The sequence below is a fragment of the Gracilinanus agilis genome, chromosome 5 (assembly GCF_016433145.1).
Source record: "Gracilinanus agilis isolate LMUSP501 chromosome 5, AgileGrace, whole genome shotgun sequence".
Taxonomy (NCBI): Eukaryota; Metazoa; Chordata; class Mammalia; order Didelphimorphia; family Didelphidae; genus Gracilinanus; species Gracilinanus agilis.
Window position 1 is genome coordinate 195,583,906 of NC_058134.1, and position 21,804 is coordinate 195,605,709.

General features: G+C 38.8%; 1 protein-coding gene across 1 annotated transcript in view; it reads left to right on the forward strand.

The window, feature by feature from the left end:
• NTF3 (neurotrophin 3) overlaps positions 1-20,997 on the forward strand; it is a 132,324-nt gene extending 111,327 nt beyond the window's left edge. The window contains 1 exon segment of the mRNA XM_044679972.1: positions 19,569-20,997. Coding sequence (XP_044535907.1) covers positions 19,569-20,357 — 789 coding nt within the window. The 3' untranslated portion in view covers positions 20,358-20,997.
• Positions 20,998-21,804: the final 807 nt, after the last annotated feature.

Below are 21,804 nucleotides of genomic sequence, written 5' to 3' on the forward strand. Positions count from 1 at the left end.
TTCTCTTATGCAAGAAAAAAGGTGTCATCAAAGATGCCAAAAGACAAATAAAATGAATTATATTGCTACAATTATATTTGTCATAAATCAGTCTAGACTTTATGTTGTCATAATTTATTCATTTTTCATATTCATATTATTTGGAGTCTCCTGACTTTATATTTTGAGTAATTACTGTGAATAATTACAAGGGAATATAAAAACACAGCCATTCATATGTACAAACATGTATGCATGTATACATATGCACATGTGTGTTATAGTTAGTGTTCATTGACATTTAACTTTCATCTCCAGAGCCTTTTCATGCACTGTTATCCTGTGCATTACCCACTCCCCATCTCCATCGCTAAGTACTTGTGTTTTAACTCCCATTTCACCATAACTCTTAGAATTCATAGCTCTCTTTAAGGCTTAGTTCAAGTGTTGTCTCTTAAATGAGTCCTTTGCTAAGTCAGTATACATGTTAAATACACCCCAGTAGAATGATAATGGAAACTGTTGTTTTTGTTTCTAGGGTACTTGACCCTCTTTTTTATTATGATTTTTGTTACTATAGGGAATTCCCAGTGAAAAAACCTCTTCCCCCAAAGCAGAGTTGCAGAGGGGTATCCATTATGTAGTCTATAGTCTTAGGTCTCCTGAGTCTCCAAGAGGTTAAGTGACTTGTCCAGTGTGATAAGCCATAGCACATAGGTCATAGGCAGGAACTTGAATCCAGCCCTTCCTGACTCCAAACATCAGCTCTCTGTCTGCTGGGCTGGGCTGGGCTGCTTCTTGCCTGGCACATAATTGTCCATAACATGCCCACTGAATTGAATTATTGGACAGCTCTAATTATTAGGGACGTCTTCCTTATGCTGAGCTAAAATTTGCTTCCATATAGCTTCTATCCATTAATCTTAGTTTGGGAGCCAAGCAGAATGTTTAATTATGCCTTCTGGATTGGAACCCCTTTGGGTTTGGGATTGTTGGAAACTCCTTATATCTATCTTCTAGGCTTTCCACTTCGTTAAGCCATCTTGGTTGAGCCTGTCACCCACTCCATTTACTTACAGGATTTTTCTTACTCTACAGCTGTCCATTCGTCAGAAATTTACACTCAATTCTGTATATTTGTCTCTAGTTGGGCCAGGAATACTTCAGTCTTTGTTCCTCTCCCCATTTGTTTGGTGATTGTGTAACTGAGTCCAGTTACCTCCTGAAAAGCTGTATATTATCATCCCAATTGCCATTCTCTGTGGACTTCTGTTTCTTCATCAATCATGGTTGGGTGAACAAACTGAAATATAAAGCCTTAGGTGAAGGGATAATCTAAGCCAAAAACTAAACTCTGACAACATAAAGTTGAATGCAGGTTTGGACATGGGGTTGGGAGATGATCACAGAACCATTCCTTAGACCATTTCCATATGCAAAAACCACTGTTGCACAGTTACTCACCAGCAGCTTCTCACTAGAATAAGTATTTTCTAATCTTTTTGAAATAAAGTCACCCATTTAGTAGAACATGGTCTACATGATGAGCTAACCTGGAGTTCAGGAAGGAAGTTATGGTTCTCATCCCCTACCTGTACCACACTAAGAATATTAGAGTTGGAGGAGACCATGGACACAACCCCTTATTTTAGAGATAGGCAAACTGAAGCCCCAAAGACATAAAGTCTTGCCTGTGGACACTCAACTACATGAATGTGTTGGACTCTCTCCCCAGCTATAAGGTAAAAGATCCTTTTCCCTTAGGAAAGCTCCCTTTGAGTTGTCATACTAATCAGCTACCCTCAGTAGCAATGCCTTTGTTTATATATTTTATTCTGTGTCTGTGTCTTGTCTTCTCATATGTGTATCCTAGCTTGCCTACTAGATTATAAGGAGTCAGGGAGTATGACATAGAGAAGAAGACTCAGTTAACCAGGATTTGAGAAAGGTGGATGTTACTCCTGGCCTTGATACTCTTTATGACTTTAAGTAAATCACTTCCCTTCTCTAACTTCTCTTCTGTTGGATGAGTGATTTGGATTTTGTGATTTTGGAGGTCTTTCTAGCTCTGTTACCCAACAGAGCCTAGTATGGATAGGACTCTGCCTCTACAGATGGCATGCCTAATTCAATACCCATCCCATATTGAATAGAAGCAATTTTGAAGACTCTATGCTAGTAATTCTCATGTTGACAATGTTAATGAACAACAAGCTCCTTTGATTATCCTCTGCCTGATTCTTATTCAAGATTTGGTTCCTCGCCTTACAACTTAAAGGCTCTAGTGACTCCTTGTTGTCTGGAGAGTCAATCTTAATCAACAAGCATTGATCAGATTCATACTATGGGCCAGCATTGTTCTAATGGAGATTTTTCAAGAACAACAAATGAAATAACTATTTTTTTTAAAAAAAAATTCACATTCAATTAAAGTAAGAAAATACCAATTTCTTTAGTCCCATCCTACTTTTCTACTCTACTTACTCCTTACCCTCCTCTTTTTATTTTAGAAACCAACAAAACTAGTCTGCCTTACTTTTCCTCCCACACAACACTCCTTCTCCTGACTCAGTTAACTCCATGACTTTTAACTGGTTATTCTCCATTTCTAGAATGCCTTTCTTTATCTCTGTCTCCTTTCTCCTTTCAAATCTCACTTAAAATTCCACCTTCTACAAGAAGCCTTTCCCAATCCCCCCCTAAGACTAATGCCTTCCCTCTGAGATTATCTCCAATTCATCCTATGTATATCTACAGGTACATAGTTGTTTCCCACATTAGAATATGTGCTTGTTCAAGGGCAAATTTTCTTTGTATCACTAATGCTTACCCCAGTGCCTGGTGCATAGTAAAGATTTAATAAATACTTCTTGCTTTCATTGTCCTTTGGCATTTGCCATATTTTTTCAGGGTTATCACATATTAATTTTCTTCACATACTCAGCCTTCTGGCCAAACTGACCTTGAAGTTCCTTGTATACAACATATCTCCCATCCCTATTCTTATGCTTAGAATTCATTCCTTCATCTCTTCCATTTCTTAGAATTCATAGCTTGCTGCAAAGATAAGTAAGCTCAAGCACCAGCTCTGAAATAAAACTTTTTTTGACCTGCCTTCCAATGACTATATTTACTTCTTTGTGTACACTTTGCCTCCCTTGATAAAATAAAATCTCCTTGAGGGAACTCTTGCTATGTTTGGCAGATAGGAAGCAGCTAATAAATTCTTGTTAAAGACTTTTTCATCTTTGTATTTTTATCTATAGTAGGCCCTAATAAATGCTTTTGTATTGATTGGTGTGGAGGAAGGTCAGAGAAAGCTATGAAATAATAGTAAAAAAATGAGACTTCTGTTTTCCAACAAGTTTAATGAGATTGAAATTAGTTAATGTTGAGAAGCGATGACTTGGTCTCAAGGTAATGGAGGAAGGACATTCAGTAAATATTTATTAAAGGCTGAAAGGTACTCTGCAGAGCAACTTTATCTCTCTGGGACCTCAGGTGGCATATTTCTAAAAGAGAGGGATGTCTGCATGTCTACATGTCTCTATGATCCCTTCCAGCTCTAACATTCTAATACTGTGGCATAGTTAGGGGACTAGAAACATGGCATCCTTACTGAACACCATGTCAATTCATACAAAAATGAATTATGGTACCATCCCAGCCCTCAAGGATATATTGGAAATTCACCATGTTTATGTTGGTTTTATAGCCTGGTTCTTGTATTCCCTTTCTTCCTCTACACACACACGTACATGCACACACTTCCACTTAGGTCTTCTTTATGATCCTTTGTCTTAATATAATCAGTTTCCTGGGTTCTCAAAGGTTCTATTAGTAGAGGACAAGTTCTGGCAGATTCTCCCAATTTGGAAAATTTTCCAAATATAGAACTGACGATAGACTGACTGTATGTCTATAAATCTTGATAGTGTATTTATCTAATAGCTACCCTAGTCAGATTTGCAGAAGCTTGCCACCAAAGTTTTGGCCACTGAGGAATGAATTTTTTTTTCTGTGATATCAATTCACAAAAACTATCTATTGAGAAGTAGAGGGGTTTTGACCTGTGTTTTTGGAAAGGAGAACCCACATAAGATGTAATCATAGCTTCTTAAGTACTAAAGTGTATATTTAAGTACACATATGTATTCATGTGCATATCTAAACCTCCATACACTTTCAAACCACTGAGAGATAATACTTTGTATGATTGAAAGAGCTTTGCTTTAGAGTCAGAGTTTAAGTCTCAGCGCTGTTACTTCTAACTTCTGTCATCTGGGGGACATCAACCTCCCTTGCCCTTGATTTTCTCATTGGTAAAATGAAAGGACAAGATGAAGTGGTCTCTAAGGTCCCTTCTAGCTCATGATTTCATTCTGGGGTTGTAGTCCTGCTTTCTCTTTAAATTAGAAAAGACCACTCCCTTTCTCCCAACCCCCTCATTCTCATTTGCATCCAGGGAGTTGGAAGTACTGAATATTGAAGCAGCCTGTTCAATATTGCATAATGGAGGGAAAGTCAGGGCCCCCACAAGTATCACTCTCAGGTTCTGACTATAGCTTTGCTTGAACATTCGAATAATACATGCAGAGCTCCCTAACCTAGGATCCATGGATAGATTTCAGGGGATCTGTGGACTTAGATTCGGGAAAAATATATTTTATTTCAATATAATTGGTTTCCTTTGTAACCCGATGATGTATTTTATTTTATAAACATATATATATATATTAGAGATTATAAATTTAAAACTTGCTTTATCAAGATACCAAAGGGATCCTGACTCCGAAAGCTTAAGAACCCATCTTTCCAGAGCTAGACAAAATAATAAAATCTATCTGGAGAAATAAACAATCTAGAACAAGAGTTCTTAAACTGAGTTCATCAACTTGTTTTTTAAGACTACTTTGATAACTAGATTTCAATATAATTGGTTTCCTTTATTATCCTCTGTATTTTATTTTATGCACCTAAAACATTATTCTGAGTAAGGTCCATAGACTTCACCAGATTGCCAAATAGGTCCATATGACCTATTTTAGATTGACATGGGGTTATCAAGTCACTAAATATTCTTTCCTATGTGATAGAACCATAAGTCCAAAATCATTTTGTGGGTCATGAAGATGGTTCTGCCTTCTCAAAGGCAAAAGTAATAGAGCTGAAACCCTGACACCTTATTGGACTGAAAAGGATTTGATTTTTGACTGAGTCTGTTGTCTGAAGATATGACTTTGCTTTAGATCCATCTCTCTGAGAATGCTCTGAACAAAGATGTGAGGTAATTTAGATCTATATTAATGGGGGGTGGGAGGGGGAGTACTCACTCAGATAAAACTGAAGAACCTTGGGGGCAGCTGGGTAGTTCAGTGGATTGAGAACCAGGCATAGAGACCGGAGGTCCTAGGTTCAAATCTGGCCTCAGACACTTCCTAGCTGTGTGACCCTGGGCAAGTCACTTGACCCCCATTGCCCACCCTTACCACTCCTCCACCTAGGAGCCAATACACAGAAGTTAAGGGTTTTAAAAAAACTGAAGAACCTTAAAAATTTAAATGGAAAAGTGCTGGACTTGGAGTTATAAGATCTGAGTTAGAAACTCAGTCCTGTCACATTTTAATTTATGACCTTGGATTACCTTTCTGAGTCTCAGCATCCTCATCTGTAAAATGGAGCTGATGATATTTGCATTACTTAGGTAACTGGGTTGTTTTGAGGATCACATAGAATGAAATTAAGTTTGTGAAACTATTTCCATAATCAAATAAAATATTATTGTTGTTATTGTCAGTATGGCGCAGTGGATAGAGAACTGGCTTCAGACTCAGAAAGATCAAGTGTTCAAGTGTCACTTCTGACTTGCTGGCTATATAATCATGGGCAAATTGATTAAATTTTCAGTCTTTAAGGCAACCCTCCAAAACTGTAATTTATAAAGAAAAATGCTGACCTCCAATGGCAGAGGGAGTTTCTCATGTAGGGATTAGCGATTCCATTCAAATCACAGATCCTGTCCCTATCTCCATTCCCTATTATTACTATGTGCTTCATTTTTAAGGTGTTGTTGACCTTATTCCCATCTTAGTTTTGCCTCTGATTTGTGAGGAATAATGAGCTTTAATGAGCCACATTTTTCCTATGTGTATAGATTCATGTTTATGTGGGATGGTAGGTGGAGTGGAAGAGAGAGACTTACCCAGAACCTGTAAAAGTAAAGCAGGAAAAGAAAGCAGAGCCTTCCCAGGAGCTTCCCTCCCTCTCTCCTTCCCCAGTGTCCTTTGACAGGGTGGTTTCCTGGAGAGCATGCCCCAGGCCTAGAACAAAAACAGACCAGTTGCCAATAGTTCACTCATGGAAGAGGCTGGCACAGAATAGGCCTGTGAGTGAAGAGAGCCAGATGTAGACTGTGTTTGGCAAAGAGCTTCATTCCATGATCTGGGACCTAGGGAAGCCTCTTGCCATTTGACCACGTTCTCTATGCCCAACTGTCTTTTGGGCCAAACCCACATGGTTTGAGTTGATCCAGAGCCATGTGGACAATAATGCTATGGCAAAAGCAGAAGAGAAGGCTTGGGTGCTGCCAAACCATCTGTGGTCTTGGTTTGGGAGGAAGAGCTGGGCTCAGAGTGGAAGCCGTGCTTAGGCTTGTGGGATTCCCTCTAGTTTGTAACTCTTAAAGATTAAATCCCGTCTTCTTCCTTACTTCACATAGAGCCATCTCTGGCCTGGCAAGGGCACAGTGTTTTATTGCTTGCATTATTATTAATTAGTAGTTCTCTTCCAATGCCTCATTATGGCATGGAACTAATCCAGGATTTTCAAAGGCTAGAGCACAGTCTCACACAGATCCTACTAAATCAGAAAAACTTGAAGAAAGCTCAACCATAGGCTTGGGTCTTCAAGACTCAACCTAGCTAAATTCAGAGAGAATCTTCATCAGCTGTGTCAAATGATGACAGTTTTTGGTAATGGCAACTCACCAACCTCACTATTAAGATGTGGAAGATGTGCGATCTACGCTGGTTGATGAAATGTTCCATTAATCAAATGATAGAATCTCAGAAGTATATACAGATGATATTTTATTGTTCTAAAATTATACTTTACAAGCCTTAAAAACACTACATAAATGGCAGCTATCATTGATGCTTGAGATGCTTTGTTTTGAGGTTCACAGCGATCCTGTGTGGTATGTCAATATAAACATTACATTATTTTCAGATGAAAAGGCTGAGAGATAAGAGCCTTGCCCAAGGTAAATAGCAGACAGACCTTTAACCAAATCTGGTGCTCTTTCCCCAACACTGTGTAAACCAAAATATTGCAGAGCTTGAAGGAATTTGAGAGCTCATCCAACGCAATCTCCTCATTTTATAGACCAAGAGAGGTGAAATGACTTCTCTCTTCTCATATTGTTAGTGAGAGATCTGAGATGAGAATCCAGAACTCCCACCTCCCACTTATGTCCCCACTTACTCCCATTACCTTGTACGTCCTTAATGAAATAGCCTGAGTTAAATTCAGCTCTTGGAGAGGTTGAATTCAGTTAGAGTGCCTACACCAATAAAATTATAGATCCTTGGGCATTTATTAATATTTAAATATATTTATGAATGTTAAAAGCCCAATCATAAAAGAAATTGTTATGTTGTACATCCATCCATCCATGTTCACACTTATAATACTGGAGGCAGAAATGTAAACCCAGCATCTTTGCACTGGAACAGCTCTTTGAGAGGAGTTCAAAGTCTTGACTCTTTCCCTAACTTGCCACAGGACCTGAAGAAAACATCCTTTTTTCTTCTTTCTTGTGTAACATGCCAAAAATGGTACCCAAATTATTAGTCAGGTTCCTCACTAACAAATTATTAGTCAGGCTCCCAGTTTACAAAACTCTTTTCTCACAGCAGATTAATAGCTCCCAGTTTACAAAGCACCTTTCAGTTTACAAAGCTTGTTTCTCACAACAATCTTGGGGGCTAAGTAGTTTGCATTTTATTATACCCATTTTTAGATGAGGAAACTGAGGGTTAAGGACCTGCAGTTACTAATCCAAATTCACCCAGCTGTAATAGCAGAAATGGGACACAGTCTTTTTTTCCCCTATGAATCCAGTGTGTTTCTAATTACATGACAATTCCTCTCAAACTGAGGCTTAGCAAGGTTAAGTGACTTGCCAAAAGTTATACAGTTTATAAAGTAAACTAAGCTTTATGAAATAAAACATGCAAGCATGGGATCCAAGAGTGAGAAGAAAGCTCAGAGATCTTCTAGTTTACTCTTACCAGAAGCAGAAATTTCCAAGAGTAGTCATACAACCTCTAGATGCCTTTTGACTATCAATTCTGTGATGTTGTCTCCCTGGATAGACTATAAATTTCTTGAGTGAAAGAGATTCTTTTCATATTTTTTTGTATCATAGGCACAATATCTGGCACAGAAAGTAGGCACATAATAAATATTTGATGATTTATTAATTTTTACTTGGTTTTAAATTTTAACTAATTAAATTTTATTCCAATTTATTGATTTTGATTTTAAGAAGATAAACTTCTTCTTCCCTTAGGCAGGGGAACCCTGCTGGAGAGTACTTGAATGAAGCCATAAAGAAGAAATAAAAAAGACTATTTTAGCCACTGAACTAGAGATAGAAGGGCAACTGGCATAATAGTGAGGGGACTGAATCACATGCCACTCAAGAATTCATCAAAGGCAATGGGAATGTTGAGCTCAGAGAAGACAGAAGAAATCATAACTGCCTTCAAATATTTGAAGGATTATGTAGAAGAGGAGGTAGACCTCTCCTGCTTGATTCTGGAAAGAAAGCAGCTTTTATGATTCTTTGCCTTATTCTGCAGATCTCTAGTAGTTATAATTAGGATCAATTAGAAGTTACAAGGAAACAACTTTTGGCACTGCATAAACCAAAGTGTCACAAAAGTTAAAGCTGTTAAAAATTAGAATGGGTTCTCTGTCACCAGAGGTGTTCAGAAAGAGATAGGATGACCCTTCTTAGGGATATAACTTGCTTTCAGTAAAGATCAAACTAAATGAACTCAAAGCATCTTTCCACTTCTGGGATTCACTAAGGAATGAAATCTGCTATTTCTTCCGTGGGTCAGTGCTTCAGATACTAAATGTGATAAATCATATCTCCCCAAGTATTCATTTCTCCAGGTTAAATATTCCCAGATCCTTCTGCCTTTGCTTCCTACGAAATGGTTTCAAGTCCCTTCACCCTTTTGGTAGGAAACTTGGTGACTTATCTACATCCTTTATAAAAAGTGTTGCTTAGAACTAAACATCATCCTGCACATTTGATCTGATGGGGAGACTACCACTCCCCTGGTTTATAGACAACATTTCTCTTAATGGGGTATTAGATTCCATTAAAGATGGCAGAAGTTGGATTTATGTAGCTTATTCCCAGCTCCGGCAGTTATTATTGGAAGACAAAGACATGCCCCAGCATAAGCAGAATCTTTCAATAATCCAAAGACGGTGCTGAGCCAATAGCTTCAACATCTCTTTCAGCTTTTCTCTCCTGACCCTTTCATCGTCTGCCCTCAGGCAGGTAGGGTATGAAATATGTGGAACTGGAGAAGGCTGCTACAAGAGGGAGAAAACGAGTTTGAGTTGGCTGGAAGGGTATCTTGATACAAAGCCCCATCCACATTTCTTTGTCAAGGCAGGATGCCTTCTTAAGCAGACTAGGTTTTCTGAGGCCTCGGGGGATCTCAGCACTAACCCTTTTCACAGAGCTAGCTATTAGTTAACATTGCTTTGACATGTGCCATATCTTCCCTTTCTCATTGCCTCAGGGGGAGAGGAGGGTAATGTTCCCAATAACATGAAATTCTTCTAACAGCAGCACAGTGCAAGCTCACTGCCTTCAATCTCTTCCCCCATTTCAGACCACAGACCACACAGTGTCTTTACTGTCACTTGACCAGGAAAGAATATTCTGGTCATCCTGTCCATATCTCTACTTCCAACTAGGAAGGCGGGGATTAAGAGAGACAGACAGAGAGATAGAAAGAGAGAAACAGTCAGGCAGACAGAGAGAGGCAGACAAAAAGAGACTGAGAGAGAGAAAGGTGAGAGAAATGAGGAAGACCCTCTTGTGATTCAGGAGCCAGAGCACTGGATCTGAGTTTGAATATTGATTGCTAGTTTGTTCCCTTTTTATTCAATTGCCTGTGCCTTAGTTATTTTACCTATAAAATGGGAAAGTTGGCCTAAATCATGTCCAAGGTTCCTTCCAACTCTGAATCTTCAGATTTTTCCAGAATATGCTTTCTTAGGATCCTCTAAGGAAAGGCATTACAGAAAAGCTAGGATTAGTCATAAACAAAGCTAGGCAGCAGCTCTGGGCACAAAATGCAAAGAGGCATTCAAGGGAGACATTTTATAAACAAAGAGGGTAAAACTTGGGTTCATGTCCCACCTCTGACATATTCTGGCAGTGTAACTGTGTACCCCAAACAACTCTTAAGAATATGAGTTGCAGAGATCACAGGTCCAATTTCTACTCTATAAGAATACATATCTTAATGCTAGAAAATTCCATTCCCTGTAGATAAGCCAAGTGCCATGTATTACAATTGTAGCTCGTGTTTCACTTGGGCCCCTGACTACCTGGAAGAATTCTTTCAGTAATAATCCAAATAAAACCCTCTCTAAGGATTTGCCTCAGAACATCTAACATCATCAATTTAGAATTAGAATGTACTTTAGAATCCTTTAAGGCCATTGCCTCCCTACTCCATCCTTATTTTACATACGAAGAAACTGAGTTATGGAAATTTAAGGTATTTTCCCCCAAAAGTCATATAGCTTGTATTTGCCAGAGGAGGAACTTGAAATCAAGACTTTATGATTCTGGGACTACTTTTCTATCCTGCACTTTATAGAGCCATTAGTTCCAGATGCCATGTATGTGTGTGTGTGTGTGTGTGTGTGTGTGTGTGTGTGTGTGTGTATTTAAACACATATAATTTAACCTGACCAAAAAATGAAGAAGGTCTTACCTATGTTCTTGAATAATCAGAAAACTCACATTCCCTATTCCAGAAGGCATTTAGCAACCTTGACTTTTTTAGACCTCAGTTTCTTCATCCATAAAATAGGAATAATAGTACCTAACCTCACAAGATTGTTGGGACACTATAAAGTGTTTGCAAACCTTAGAATATAATATAAATGTGAGCTATCATAGTAGGTCATTACTTCCCTATGGATCTGTGTTTAGAATCTACTTGAATACTAAACAAGGAATAACTCCAGCTCTATCCTCAATGCTTTAGATCCCTGTTGTGCAAATTCTTTTTGTCCTTTTCATTCATTTGACTTTCTCTCCACAGCTGTGTGAGAGTGAACATTTCCATCTTAACTCCCACCTTCCCTCTTCAAACCTCTAAATCACCTCTTCTTCCCCCTCATTTTTTGTTTCTTCCTCTGTCTCCCACTGTTGCTCCCTAGGTGCGTGCATTTAGCTAGAGAAACTACATGACCTATAAGCTCCTCTCTTTTGGCCCATGAGCTGCCCAAGATCTCTCTCTCTTCTCTACCTTCTTCAGTAGGATCTCCTCTTTGACCTCATCTCTTCTTTGTCTACATGTCCCTCCCTGGCTCCTTGTAAAAGTCCATTTCAAAAGTTAGCCCTGATGTGTAAACTCCATCCTTAAATATCGGTGCTGCAACTTCAAAATTATGAACTTAACTAAGAAAATGCATATCCCATCCAGGGGATCTTGTGAATTTTCCATCTTTTTCATGATATAATGAAAAGAATGCTAACTTCGGAATCGAGTGATCTGAGTTTGCATTCTGTCTTGAAGTAGCTGAGTGATCTTGGTCAAGTGATGTAACTTCTGATTCTTAGGTTCTGCATTTATAAAATTAGAGGTTTGGACAAGCTGCCCTCCAAGATATATTTATTCTCTCCCTCCCTCCCTCCCTCTCTCTCTCTCTCTCTCTCTCTCTCTCTCTCTCTCTCTCTCTCTCTCTCTCTCTCTCTCCATATATATGGGTGTATGATCTTTATCTTCTACTTACTCTTCTCCCATGTTTTTTGACTATCATAACTGTAGCCCTGCCTAAGATTGGAAAGAAGAACTTGCAAGACTGAAACTCAGTGAGAGGGTTATACTGATTCATATTTACACGACCCTTTAAGGTTTATAAAGTACTTTTCTTCCCAAAATCCAGAGAGGGAGGGGGAGATATTGTCCCTAATTTATAAATGAGGAAACTCAGACTCGGATAGCTTAAGCAACTGGAGCAAGATCAGTTGTCAGAGTTGAGACTTGAACTTGGCTCTTTTTTGACTCCAAGACCAGTGTCCTTGTCACCATACCAGGCTACCTTTGCTTTCTCAACATCTTTGGGGTTTTTTATTACTTTTAACACAAAACAGTTTATGTTTCTCATGCCAAGAAGCCACATATTGTAAAGGAAAGAGTGTTGCTCTGACAGCAAAATTAGGTTCAAATTTTCTCCTTGACAAAGATTGGCTAAAAGACTGAGCCATCTACATTGCTAGTTTGCACTTCAGTTTCTTTATGTTTAAAATGGAAATAATAATAATTATACTCTCTAATCTGCAGTGTTGTTGTCGAGGAAGTTCTCTATAAATATGATTTTATCATAATTACATAATTATTATTACTAGTTAGGTGGTGGTGGTTGACTAGTCACAGGCTTGCTATATGACCTTGGCTTAGTCACTTGCCCCTGTGGCTTGATTCTTTTTTAAACTCAGTAAGAGAGTAAGTAATACTTGCCACCACACCAGAGGTGTTATGTGATTGAGAGAGATGGCTTTTTTTTAAAGTACTTCATGCTCTTGGGAAAGGATGGTGCTATGGAAACACATAGCATTATTCATGAAAGTTCACGTCCAGTTTGCTATTTGTTGCATTCCCAAGTCTCTTCTTCCCTTTATCCTTTGGTAAGCGTTTCCCTCCATGTTGGTTTTGGATTAATCTTGTCCCAATGGATTAACCTACGTGTTCCTAGTTTGGATTTCACTGTGTTATTTCCATGCTTCCAGCCCCCTATGGCTGCCCCAGTCTGATTGGTCTGTCCTCACAGATGTTTGCAACACCTTCCCATTGAGCATCATCTGTACGTTTTAATTAATCTGCTGTTTTCTTCCCTCCCCTGCTTCCGGATCATTAATAAAGAGATTAACCAAAACCAGACCAATTCCCAGCAGACATACCACCGGGAAATCTCTCCCAACACACACAGTCTTGTCTTTTGTCAGGGCATCACGTTTATGATGTCCCGTTAAGTAGTTTCCAGCTTTCAGAATCTTTGCTTAAAGCAAAGCCAATTTGAATTAATTCTGCAATTAACATCAAAAAGGGGGGAAAAACCTAGTTGGCTCTGTACAAAAGCCTAGATATATTTCTGACATATTCCCTTTCTGTGATATGTGCGTGTTTGTTTCTGTACAGATACTTATTATGCCTTTATAAAACATATATCTCCTACCTTTCTATATCCTCTTATTTAAAGCCTTGATGTAGAGGTATTGAATCAAATATTGGCACATAGTAAAGGCTTAATAAATGTTTATTGATTGATTCCTGGCCAACTAAAAGTTCTCAATTTTTTTTCCAGGTGATCCTTCCACACCCTGTACTTTTTTTGAAGTTTCTTTCTTAAGCTCACAAAGAGAGCTTTGCATTTATCCCTATTAAATTTCATAAGATTTGGCCCATCATTTCAGCCTGTCAAGATTTTTGGGGATCTGGACTGTATCATCCAGCATGTTAGCTATCCCTCCTAACTCAGTGTCATTTGTAGATTTGACAAGCGTACTTTCTATGAATTCATCCAAGCCATCAGTAAAAAATATTGAATGGCACGACACCAAGAACAATCCCCCTGGGGCTCTCTCTTAGCCACTCGTCTTCCTCTCCAAGATTGTTTCACCCCACTAGTGACTCCATTCTTTGGGTCCAGTCACTAAGCCAATCTGATATCCACCTAAGAACACTCTCATTCTATCTAAATCTCTCCATCTTGCTCAAGATATACAATGAGAGCCTTGCTTAGCAGAATATTCAACATCATCTATAGCATTCCCTTGATCTGATAATCCCATCATCCTGTCAAAAACTAAATTAGGTCAATTTAGTATAGCCTGGTCTTGGGATGGCCGTGCTGGCTGTAATTTTCCTTTCTAAGTGCTCCTGGGCTTGGGGATTTCTAAAGTCCTTTGTAGCTTCAACATTCTCCAAGTCCTTTCAATATGCAGCATTGTTCCATGGCCACATCTCTGTGTTATATTTTTTCCAAAGTATTTGACCCTCTTGGGTATAACAAGTTGGTAATATCAGTGTCCAAAGAATACGTAATTTGGAGTCAGAGCACCTGATGTCATATCCCTCTTACTCTACTCATGGTGTCTACAGCAGCTTTGGATTTCAGTTTCCTAGTTTGTAAAACAAAAGGCATGGTTTCCTTGAGAAGTCTTACCTTGACTTTGTACCTTCCTCAGTATTAAACAGAGTTCTCTGTACACAAGAGATACTTAATGTTTGTCAAGTGAATTAATATATATGAGAGATGCATTCAGAATCTTGTTACTCTTCAGAGATGAAAAATGACAAGTCTTATCCTTCAAGGAGCTTACGCACTAATGGGAGGAGAATGAGGCATATACACAAATGAATATAATTCAATTAGAAAATGTTCCAGTGAATAGGAAAGGTCAGAGAGACCTGAGAGATTTCAAGAGGAAGGGGTTATTTCTCGTTGGAAGATGTTGTGGAGGTGATGTCACTGGGGCTGGATCTTGAAGGAGGAGAATTTCACTAAGTGGAAATTGGCTGTGGGGGAGGTTCCGTTCTAAATGTTGAAGGGCTGTCATGTGGAAAAAGGATTAGACTTCTGCTTGGCTCTTGACGACTGAACTAGAAGCAATTGGTGGAATTTGCAGAGAGGAAAATTTTGGCTCAGTATGGGGATGAACTTATTAACAATTATTAACGCACCATCAAAAAGTAGAATAGAGAAGGTACCTACTAGGAGATAGGGGGTTTCTCCTCAAAGAAATTTTTTTACTTAGCAGGAATGGTTTTCAGAGATGTCCATTGAGAGGAGTTCCTCTCAGCTTTGAGCCTTAGTGATTATATTTGATGATTTTTGAGGTCCATTCCAGCTGTAATAGTCTGTGTCTGCCTCTTATACCCTCTGTGAGGTTTGAGATGATATGCAGTGGGACTAAGGTTATTTTCCAATGACTGAGGGAAGAATTAGCCTTCAGCTTTTGTACTTGGATGAGAGAGAAAATATAGCGCAGAAGTATTAGCAGTGACCTGGCATCATGGGAGCATGCCCTACCTGCCTTGTATTCACAATTCTATCCTGAAACTAGGTACTAGTATGGCCTCTGGAAATAAATTCTCTGAAGAATTTGAAAAACTGACGACAAGCCAAATGGGAATTCCTTTGCACAGTTGAACCTCCCTCCTTCCCTCCTTCTCCTCTCCAGGTCTTGCAATTGGCCAAGATGAATTCTACTCCATAGAACTGAAACTAGAGAGAGATATAGTTCAATATAGTTCAGAACCAAAAAGTTAAATAAAAGAAGCTCTTAGAAGTGAATTTCAAACTAAAGGATGTAACCTATCTTTCTCATCATAATTCACATTTTTATGATATTGTAGGTTTTCCAGAGCACTTTCCTCACACTAGTATGAAACATTATAACTTTTATAGTTCCCATTTTTTTCAGATGGGAAAACTGAGGCTGAGAGGGTCAAATGAGTCTCCAAAAATCACACTGCTAGATGTAGAAAAAAATAGAAAAGCTAGAACTCAAGTCTAGATCCTGTGGTCCCAAGATCAGTATCAATACTTTTAAGTAATGTAGACTCAGACTATTTGTCCAAACTTTATGCCACTTTGTGCCGCTTTCTCGTTCTCCCGTTTGAACTGCTCCCATAAGAAACCTATATGTGTAGACCAAGGCAAGGAGGGATTAACATTTGCTCCTTGGAGGGGTATATCAGTAAATGGCAAAGCCTTGTTGGAGGATTGTTCCTGGGACTACAAAAATAACACATGTAGGAAAAGGTTCTAATGTGGAAGGAAGGAGTAGCATAGGGGCATTGGTCAAGGTCTTAGAAAGCTTAGAGCTGGGGAATGCATTAGGGAGAACTTCATAAAGGAATTTTACTAGAGTCCTTAATTAAAGCCAAGAAGGACTTGGGCAGTATTTTGTTTTGTTTTGTTTTTCCTCCATACAAGAAAAAGAAAAGGTTCATTGGCCTTCACAAATCAGTCTATGCAAGGCTCATGATAACCAGACAAGTAAGTGGAATGGTCAGTGATGTAAAATCCCTTCTAGTTTCTTCTTACCCTGTATTTCCCTCTCTGAGTCAAAAGAAAGGGAAAGAGGAGAAGGGAGGGAGGGAGAGAGAAAGACTGACTGACTTCTAGTATATTTTAATCCTATCATTCTGGTCAAATTTCAGTTATTGAATATACATGATGGTGACAGCAGTATGGCAGGAAACCAGTATATTAATTTGTAGATTGCTGTTATTTATGGGGAAAGATGTATTCTTATAGAAATTTCTAAAAAAAAAAAGCAAGACTTCCTTTTTTACCCTCCTTTACTGTTCTCAGAATTTCTCAACTCCAAATTACTATCAGCACTGTGACCTAAAGTCTTCTTTTATGCCTACTGCTATTGTAAATGGCTTCTTCCCACTTTCCAACCCAAATGGCTTCCTATTCGAAACCCTTCTGATCAAATGCAAATATCTCATTGCTTCAAAAAGTTTTAGGGGAGTAGGAAGAGGGGAGGGAAAGAACATTAATCATGTAACCATGGAAAAATGTTCATAATTAATCAATAAAAATTCAATGATAAAAAAATTTTTAAACATTTGATTCTGTCATATCTGCCATACATTTATTCCTTCAACAAATAATTATTAAACCCTTATGGTCAATATACAAAGCTCTATAGGAGTCAGTTCCTTTGCCCTCAGGGAGCTCCCAGGAATTTCTACAGTACCTTAAAGTTTGCAAAGCTCTTTCATCACAGCAGCTCCCTGAGGTAGGTAATATATTTATTTTACAAGAGTGGAAAAACTAAGACTCAGAGTAAGTATCAGAGTCACAATTCAAACCCATGTCTTCTGATTCTAGGGTCAGGTTTTTTTTTTCTTTTCTTTTCTTTTTTCCATTTTTTAACCATTTCACTGTCCCAAAAGTCTAGTCATAAACCAAATACCTATGAAACAAGGCAAAATGTGGTAAGTACCTAAAAGAAATAAAGACACCAAATATAATGGTTCATACGAGAGAGCTCACCATCATCTGAGGCAATTATGGAAGGTCTCATAAAGGTAATGTTTAAGCTGTGCTTAGAAGACAGGTAAGACATCAAAAAGGGTGGAGGTAGATAGATAGAAAAAAGAAAAAGTTATGCACCTGGTTTCAACTGAGCAGGGCTTGCTGTGATTCACAATGCTATCAACTTTATATAGGTTTCAGGCTCTTTTTTTCCCCGAATGATCCACAGCATGGAAAACATCTTCCTTCCTACTCATCATACCTTTTGCCTCCCTCTTTAAGCTCAAGCCTGTCTCCTCCCTGAAGCTTTCCCTGATTCAGTGTTTCCATTCCCCAATTCACTAGTGCCATATGGGGCTGGTCACCACTAGCAACCCAGTGTTAGTCACCTTTCTCTTATAATTGCTATATTTATGTACGTGGCATCTGTTGTTTGCGTTGTCTCCCCTGTTAGCCCATAAGAGATTGAACCGTGTGTATTCTTAACTCCTTACCCAAAGCATTTAACAAAATAACTGTGAATTTAGCAGGTTCTCCAAAGTGTTTCTGCTCATAGACTCTCTTTCTAGGGATGATTTATTTCATTGTAATCTTGTGTGAAAGCAGGTTGGATAAAATGACCTCTCTAAGTCGATCCTAATTCTCTGGCCAGAACAGGATTCTCAGACCCCGTCTCTGAAGTGCCCTTGTTTGACTGCTGAATTTCCTACACATCTTTCAAAACCCAACTCAAGCACCACCTTTACTAGGAGACTTTCCCTAATTTCCCCTTGCTCATAACACTTTCTCCTGCAGACTTCATATAGTAATTCTTCCCACCCCCACCTCTCTAATGCAATTAGGCAAAAGTGTATGTAATAGTCAACTTTGTTTTGTTTGTTTATTTATTTTGTTTAAGAGTTGATTTCTCTCAGCTTTTAGTTATTCGCAGGACTCAATGTCATGATGTGCATACAGTAGACATTAAATAAATGTCTGTTCATTGAATGAAATATTAAATCTCTTGATTCGAACCTAGTCAACAAAGTGGCAGGGTTAGTGAGAATTAAATTGGAGAGCACAGAACCATGCTTATTGAGACTATCACAAAGGGTGCCATGAACATGGCTTCAGTAATGTAACAGTGACAAAGATCTTATGGAGGGTTTTTCATTTTTTACTTCTCATTTTTATGTTCAGATTGGTCCCATGTCTATCAACTCAAGAAAGATATAATGTTTCCGTTTCTGTGTACAACGTCCTCCTGGTTCTGCTCATTTTACTCCACATCAGTTTATTGGAGGTCTTTCCAGTTCTTATAGAAATCAGCAGTATATTATTCCTTATCACATAATAGTATTCCATCACCATCATTTATCACAATTGGTTCAACCATTCCCCAAACAAGGGACAACTCCCCCAGAGAGATATAAGAAGGAACAAGATGAATAACATCTTGTTTACTCTATTACAGAAAAGTGGGAAATGTAGACTTGCACTAAAAAGCGTTTTCTTTCTTTTTCTTTCTTTCTCTCTTTCTCCCTCTCCCTTTTCCTCCTTTCCCTCCTTTTCCTCTTTTCCCTTCCTTCCTGAAGAGAATCCCATCAGAAAAGTAGGGTTCTGGTGCAAATTTTGTCCTGGGATGTTCACTTTGAGAAGATTGCCTAAATTCTCCATGCTTTAATTTTCAACATGGTTTTGTTGCAATAACTGAAATTTGCTTTTCCTTCTTTCCTTCCCCTCCCTCTTCTCCAGAAAGCAGATAATAAAAATCTATCCATTGCAAATCTCACAAACTTGTTATAAGGTTGTTACAAGGATTTAGAATTTTATAGGATCTAAGAGAGATTTAGTCCAACCTTTTGATATTCAGATGAAGGGAGAAGGGAAGGAAACAAGCATTTATTAACTGTACAATAAGCGCTTTACAAATATTATCTCATTTGATGAAGAAATTCAGAGTCAGACTGGGGAAGTGACTCGTCCAAACTCACAGAGGTGGTAAGTGAAAGCCAACACCTGAGTCCAGTCTTTAAACTCCAGATTCAGAAGGACTAAAGATACTCAGAGCTCTTAGAGAGGAAAAAAAAAGACTTTAATGTTTCAAGTTGTTACCAGCAATATGATTTTTAGAAAAATGTTCCAGGGGCATGAATGAGATGATTTGTTGTGACTTTTGTAATCTTATGATCCATATCAGTTAAAGTGCTTGCTTGGACCCACCAGACTGGGAGCTCAGCCATCATTAGACCCCCATTAACCCTCGTATTTTCCTTTTTCAGATCTTACAGGTGAACAAGGTGATGTCCATCTTGTTTTATGTGATATTTCTCGCTTATCTCCGTGGCATCCAAGCTAACAACATGGAGCAGAGGAGTGTGCCAGAAGATTCGCTAAATTCCCTCATCATCAAATTGATCCAGGCAGACATTTTGAAAAACAAGCTGTCCAAGCAGGTGGTAGATGTTAAGGAAAACTACCAGAGCACCCTGCCGAAAGCCCCCCAGGACCCGGAGGGGGCAGAACCCTTGAAATCAGACTTCCAGCCCATGGTTGCGATGGATACTGAATTGTTGCGCCAGCAGAGACGCTACAACTCTCCCCGGGTCCTGTTGAGCGATAGCACCCCTTTGGAACCCCCACCCTTGTACCTTATGGAGGATTATGTGGGTAACCCCGTGGTGGTGAACAGAACTTCCCGACGAAAAAGGTACGCTGAGCACAAGAGTCATCGTGGGGAGTATTCTGTGTGTGACAGTGAGAGTTTGTGGGTGACAGACAAGTCCTCTGCCATCGACATTCGGGGACACCAGGTAACTGTGCTGGGGGAGATCAAAACCGGCAACTCTCCTGTCAAACAGTATTTTTATGAAACCAGATGTAAAGAAGCCAGACCTGTCAAAAATGGCTGCAGGGGGATTGATGACAAACACTGGAACTCTCAGTGTAAAACTTCGCAAACCTATGTCCGAGCACTGACTTCAGAGAACAACAAACTCGTGGGCTGGAGATGGATAAGGATAGACACATCCTGTGTTTGTGCCTTGTCAAGGAAAATCGGAAGAACATAAGTTGGCATCTCTCCCCATATATAAATTATTACATTAAATTATATGATATGCATGTAGCATATAAATGTTTATATTGTTTTTATATATTATAAGTTGACCTTTATTTATTAAACTTCAGCGACTCTACAGTATATAATCTTTTCTCCCCAATAAAATCAGTGTGCTTGTCTCCCTTCAGGCCTCTACCATCGGTTAGACTGTGTTTTGTGCTCTTGCTCTCTCAGTAGCCTCTCTGTAAAATCTGTGTACACCAGTATTTTGCATTCAGTATTGTCAATGCCGTGACTGTCATTTTAGTAAACATGTTAAAATCGAATGATTTCAGAGTTGTGTATAGACACATTTATACCCCTTATATACTTTTCATGTTTAATTAAAAGAATTGTTCTTTTCTCCACTGAAAGCGATGATGCCCTTTGGCCTCCCAAGAAAAATTTCCATTCCCCACTGTCACGTTTCACTGTCAGGGTCGTGTTTTCACATGTGAGCTGTCTCCTTTGCCAGGTAGAATTACCGCTGTCTTTTATGTTATGTCCCTGGAACCGCAACAGCTAACCTGGCAACTTTAGTTTTAGGAGTTTCTTCCAAGCACAGTTGTCGTTTGGGGTTTTGTGTTGTTATTGTTGGTTTTGTTTTATGACTGGTCTTCATGCTTCCATTTTCTTTTAGAGTCTTAGGGGAGAAAAAAAAAATTAATAGACCTTTTATTTTTTGTGGCTACCAGGAAGCAAGGCGAAGTGGCTTATGAATATAATATATAAATGATAATTTAATCATAAAATATTATTTATTTGTGGTCGGCTGACTTTCACCTACTGTTGCTTTCTTTTCAGTTCAATCTTATACTCAATTAGTAAACATCTGCTTTGTGATAGGCACCAGGGATACAAAGACAAAAATATAACAATCCCTGAACTCTAGGAGCTTACATTTTACGAGGGGGAAACACAATATTCACAAAGAAGTAAACATAAAGTATACACATCCCCTTCCTTCTCAATAAACTGTAGTCTCTGGCAGCATCCATGTATAGTTCATTTCTCCTTTGGGAATTGGAAAAGTAGGGACTCGGGATGTTTGCTCAGAAGTTAGACAGCTAAGGTGTAGCAGGGAGCTGAACCCTGCCCTGCTGAAGAAGCAATCAAGGACTTCAGAGTGGTACTGTTCAGCACTTAAATTTTGTTGAAAGAAAATATAGCTGAAGCTACTGAAAGGTCATTCCAGGTTGTGAAACTGTGCGCCATTTTCTCATCATAACTATTACTAGAACTTCATGGGAATTAGCCAGTCTGCCTGTGGAGAGAGAACTGTAGAGGATGTGAAAACTCTGTATATCCATCAGAAAGCAAATTTGCTACTTCCCACCTCTTTCCTGTGTTCTTACCTGGATTCTTCCATTATAATTTGAAGTCCTTCCTTCCTTGTGATACGAAGGTGACCTGGATGC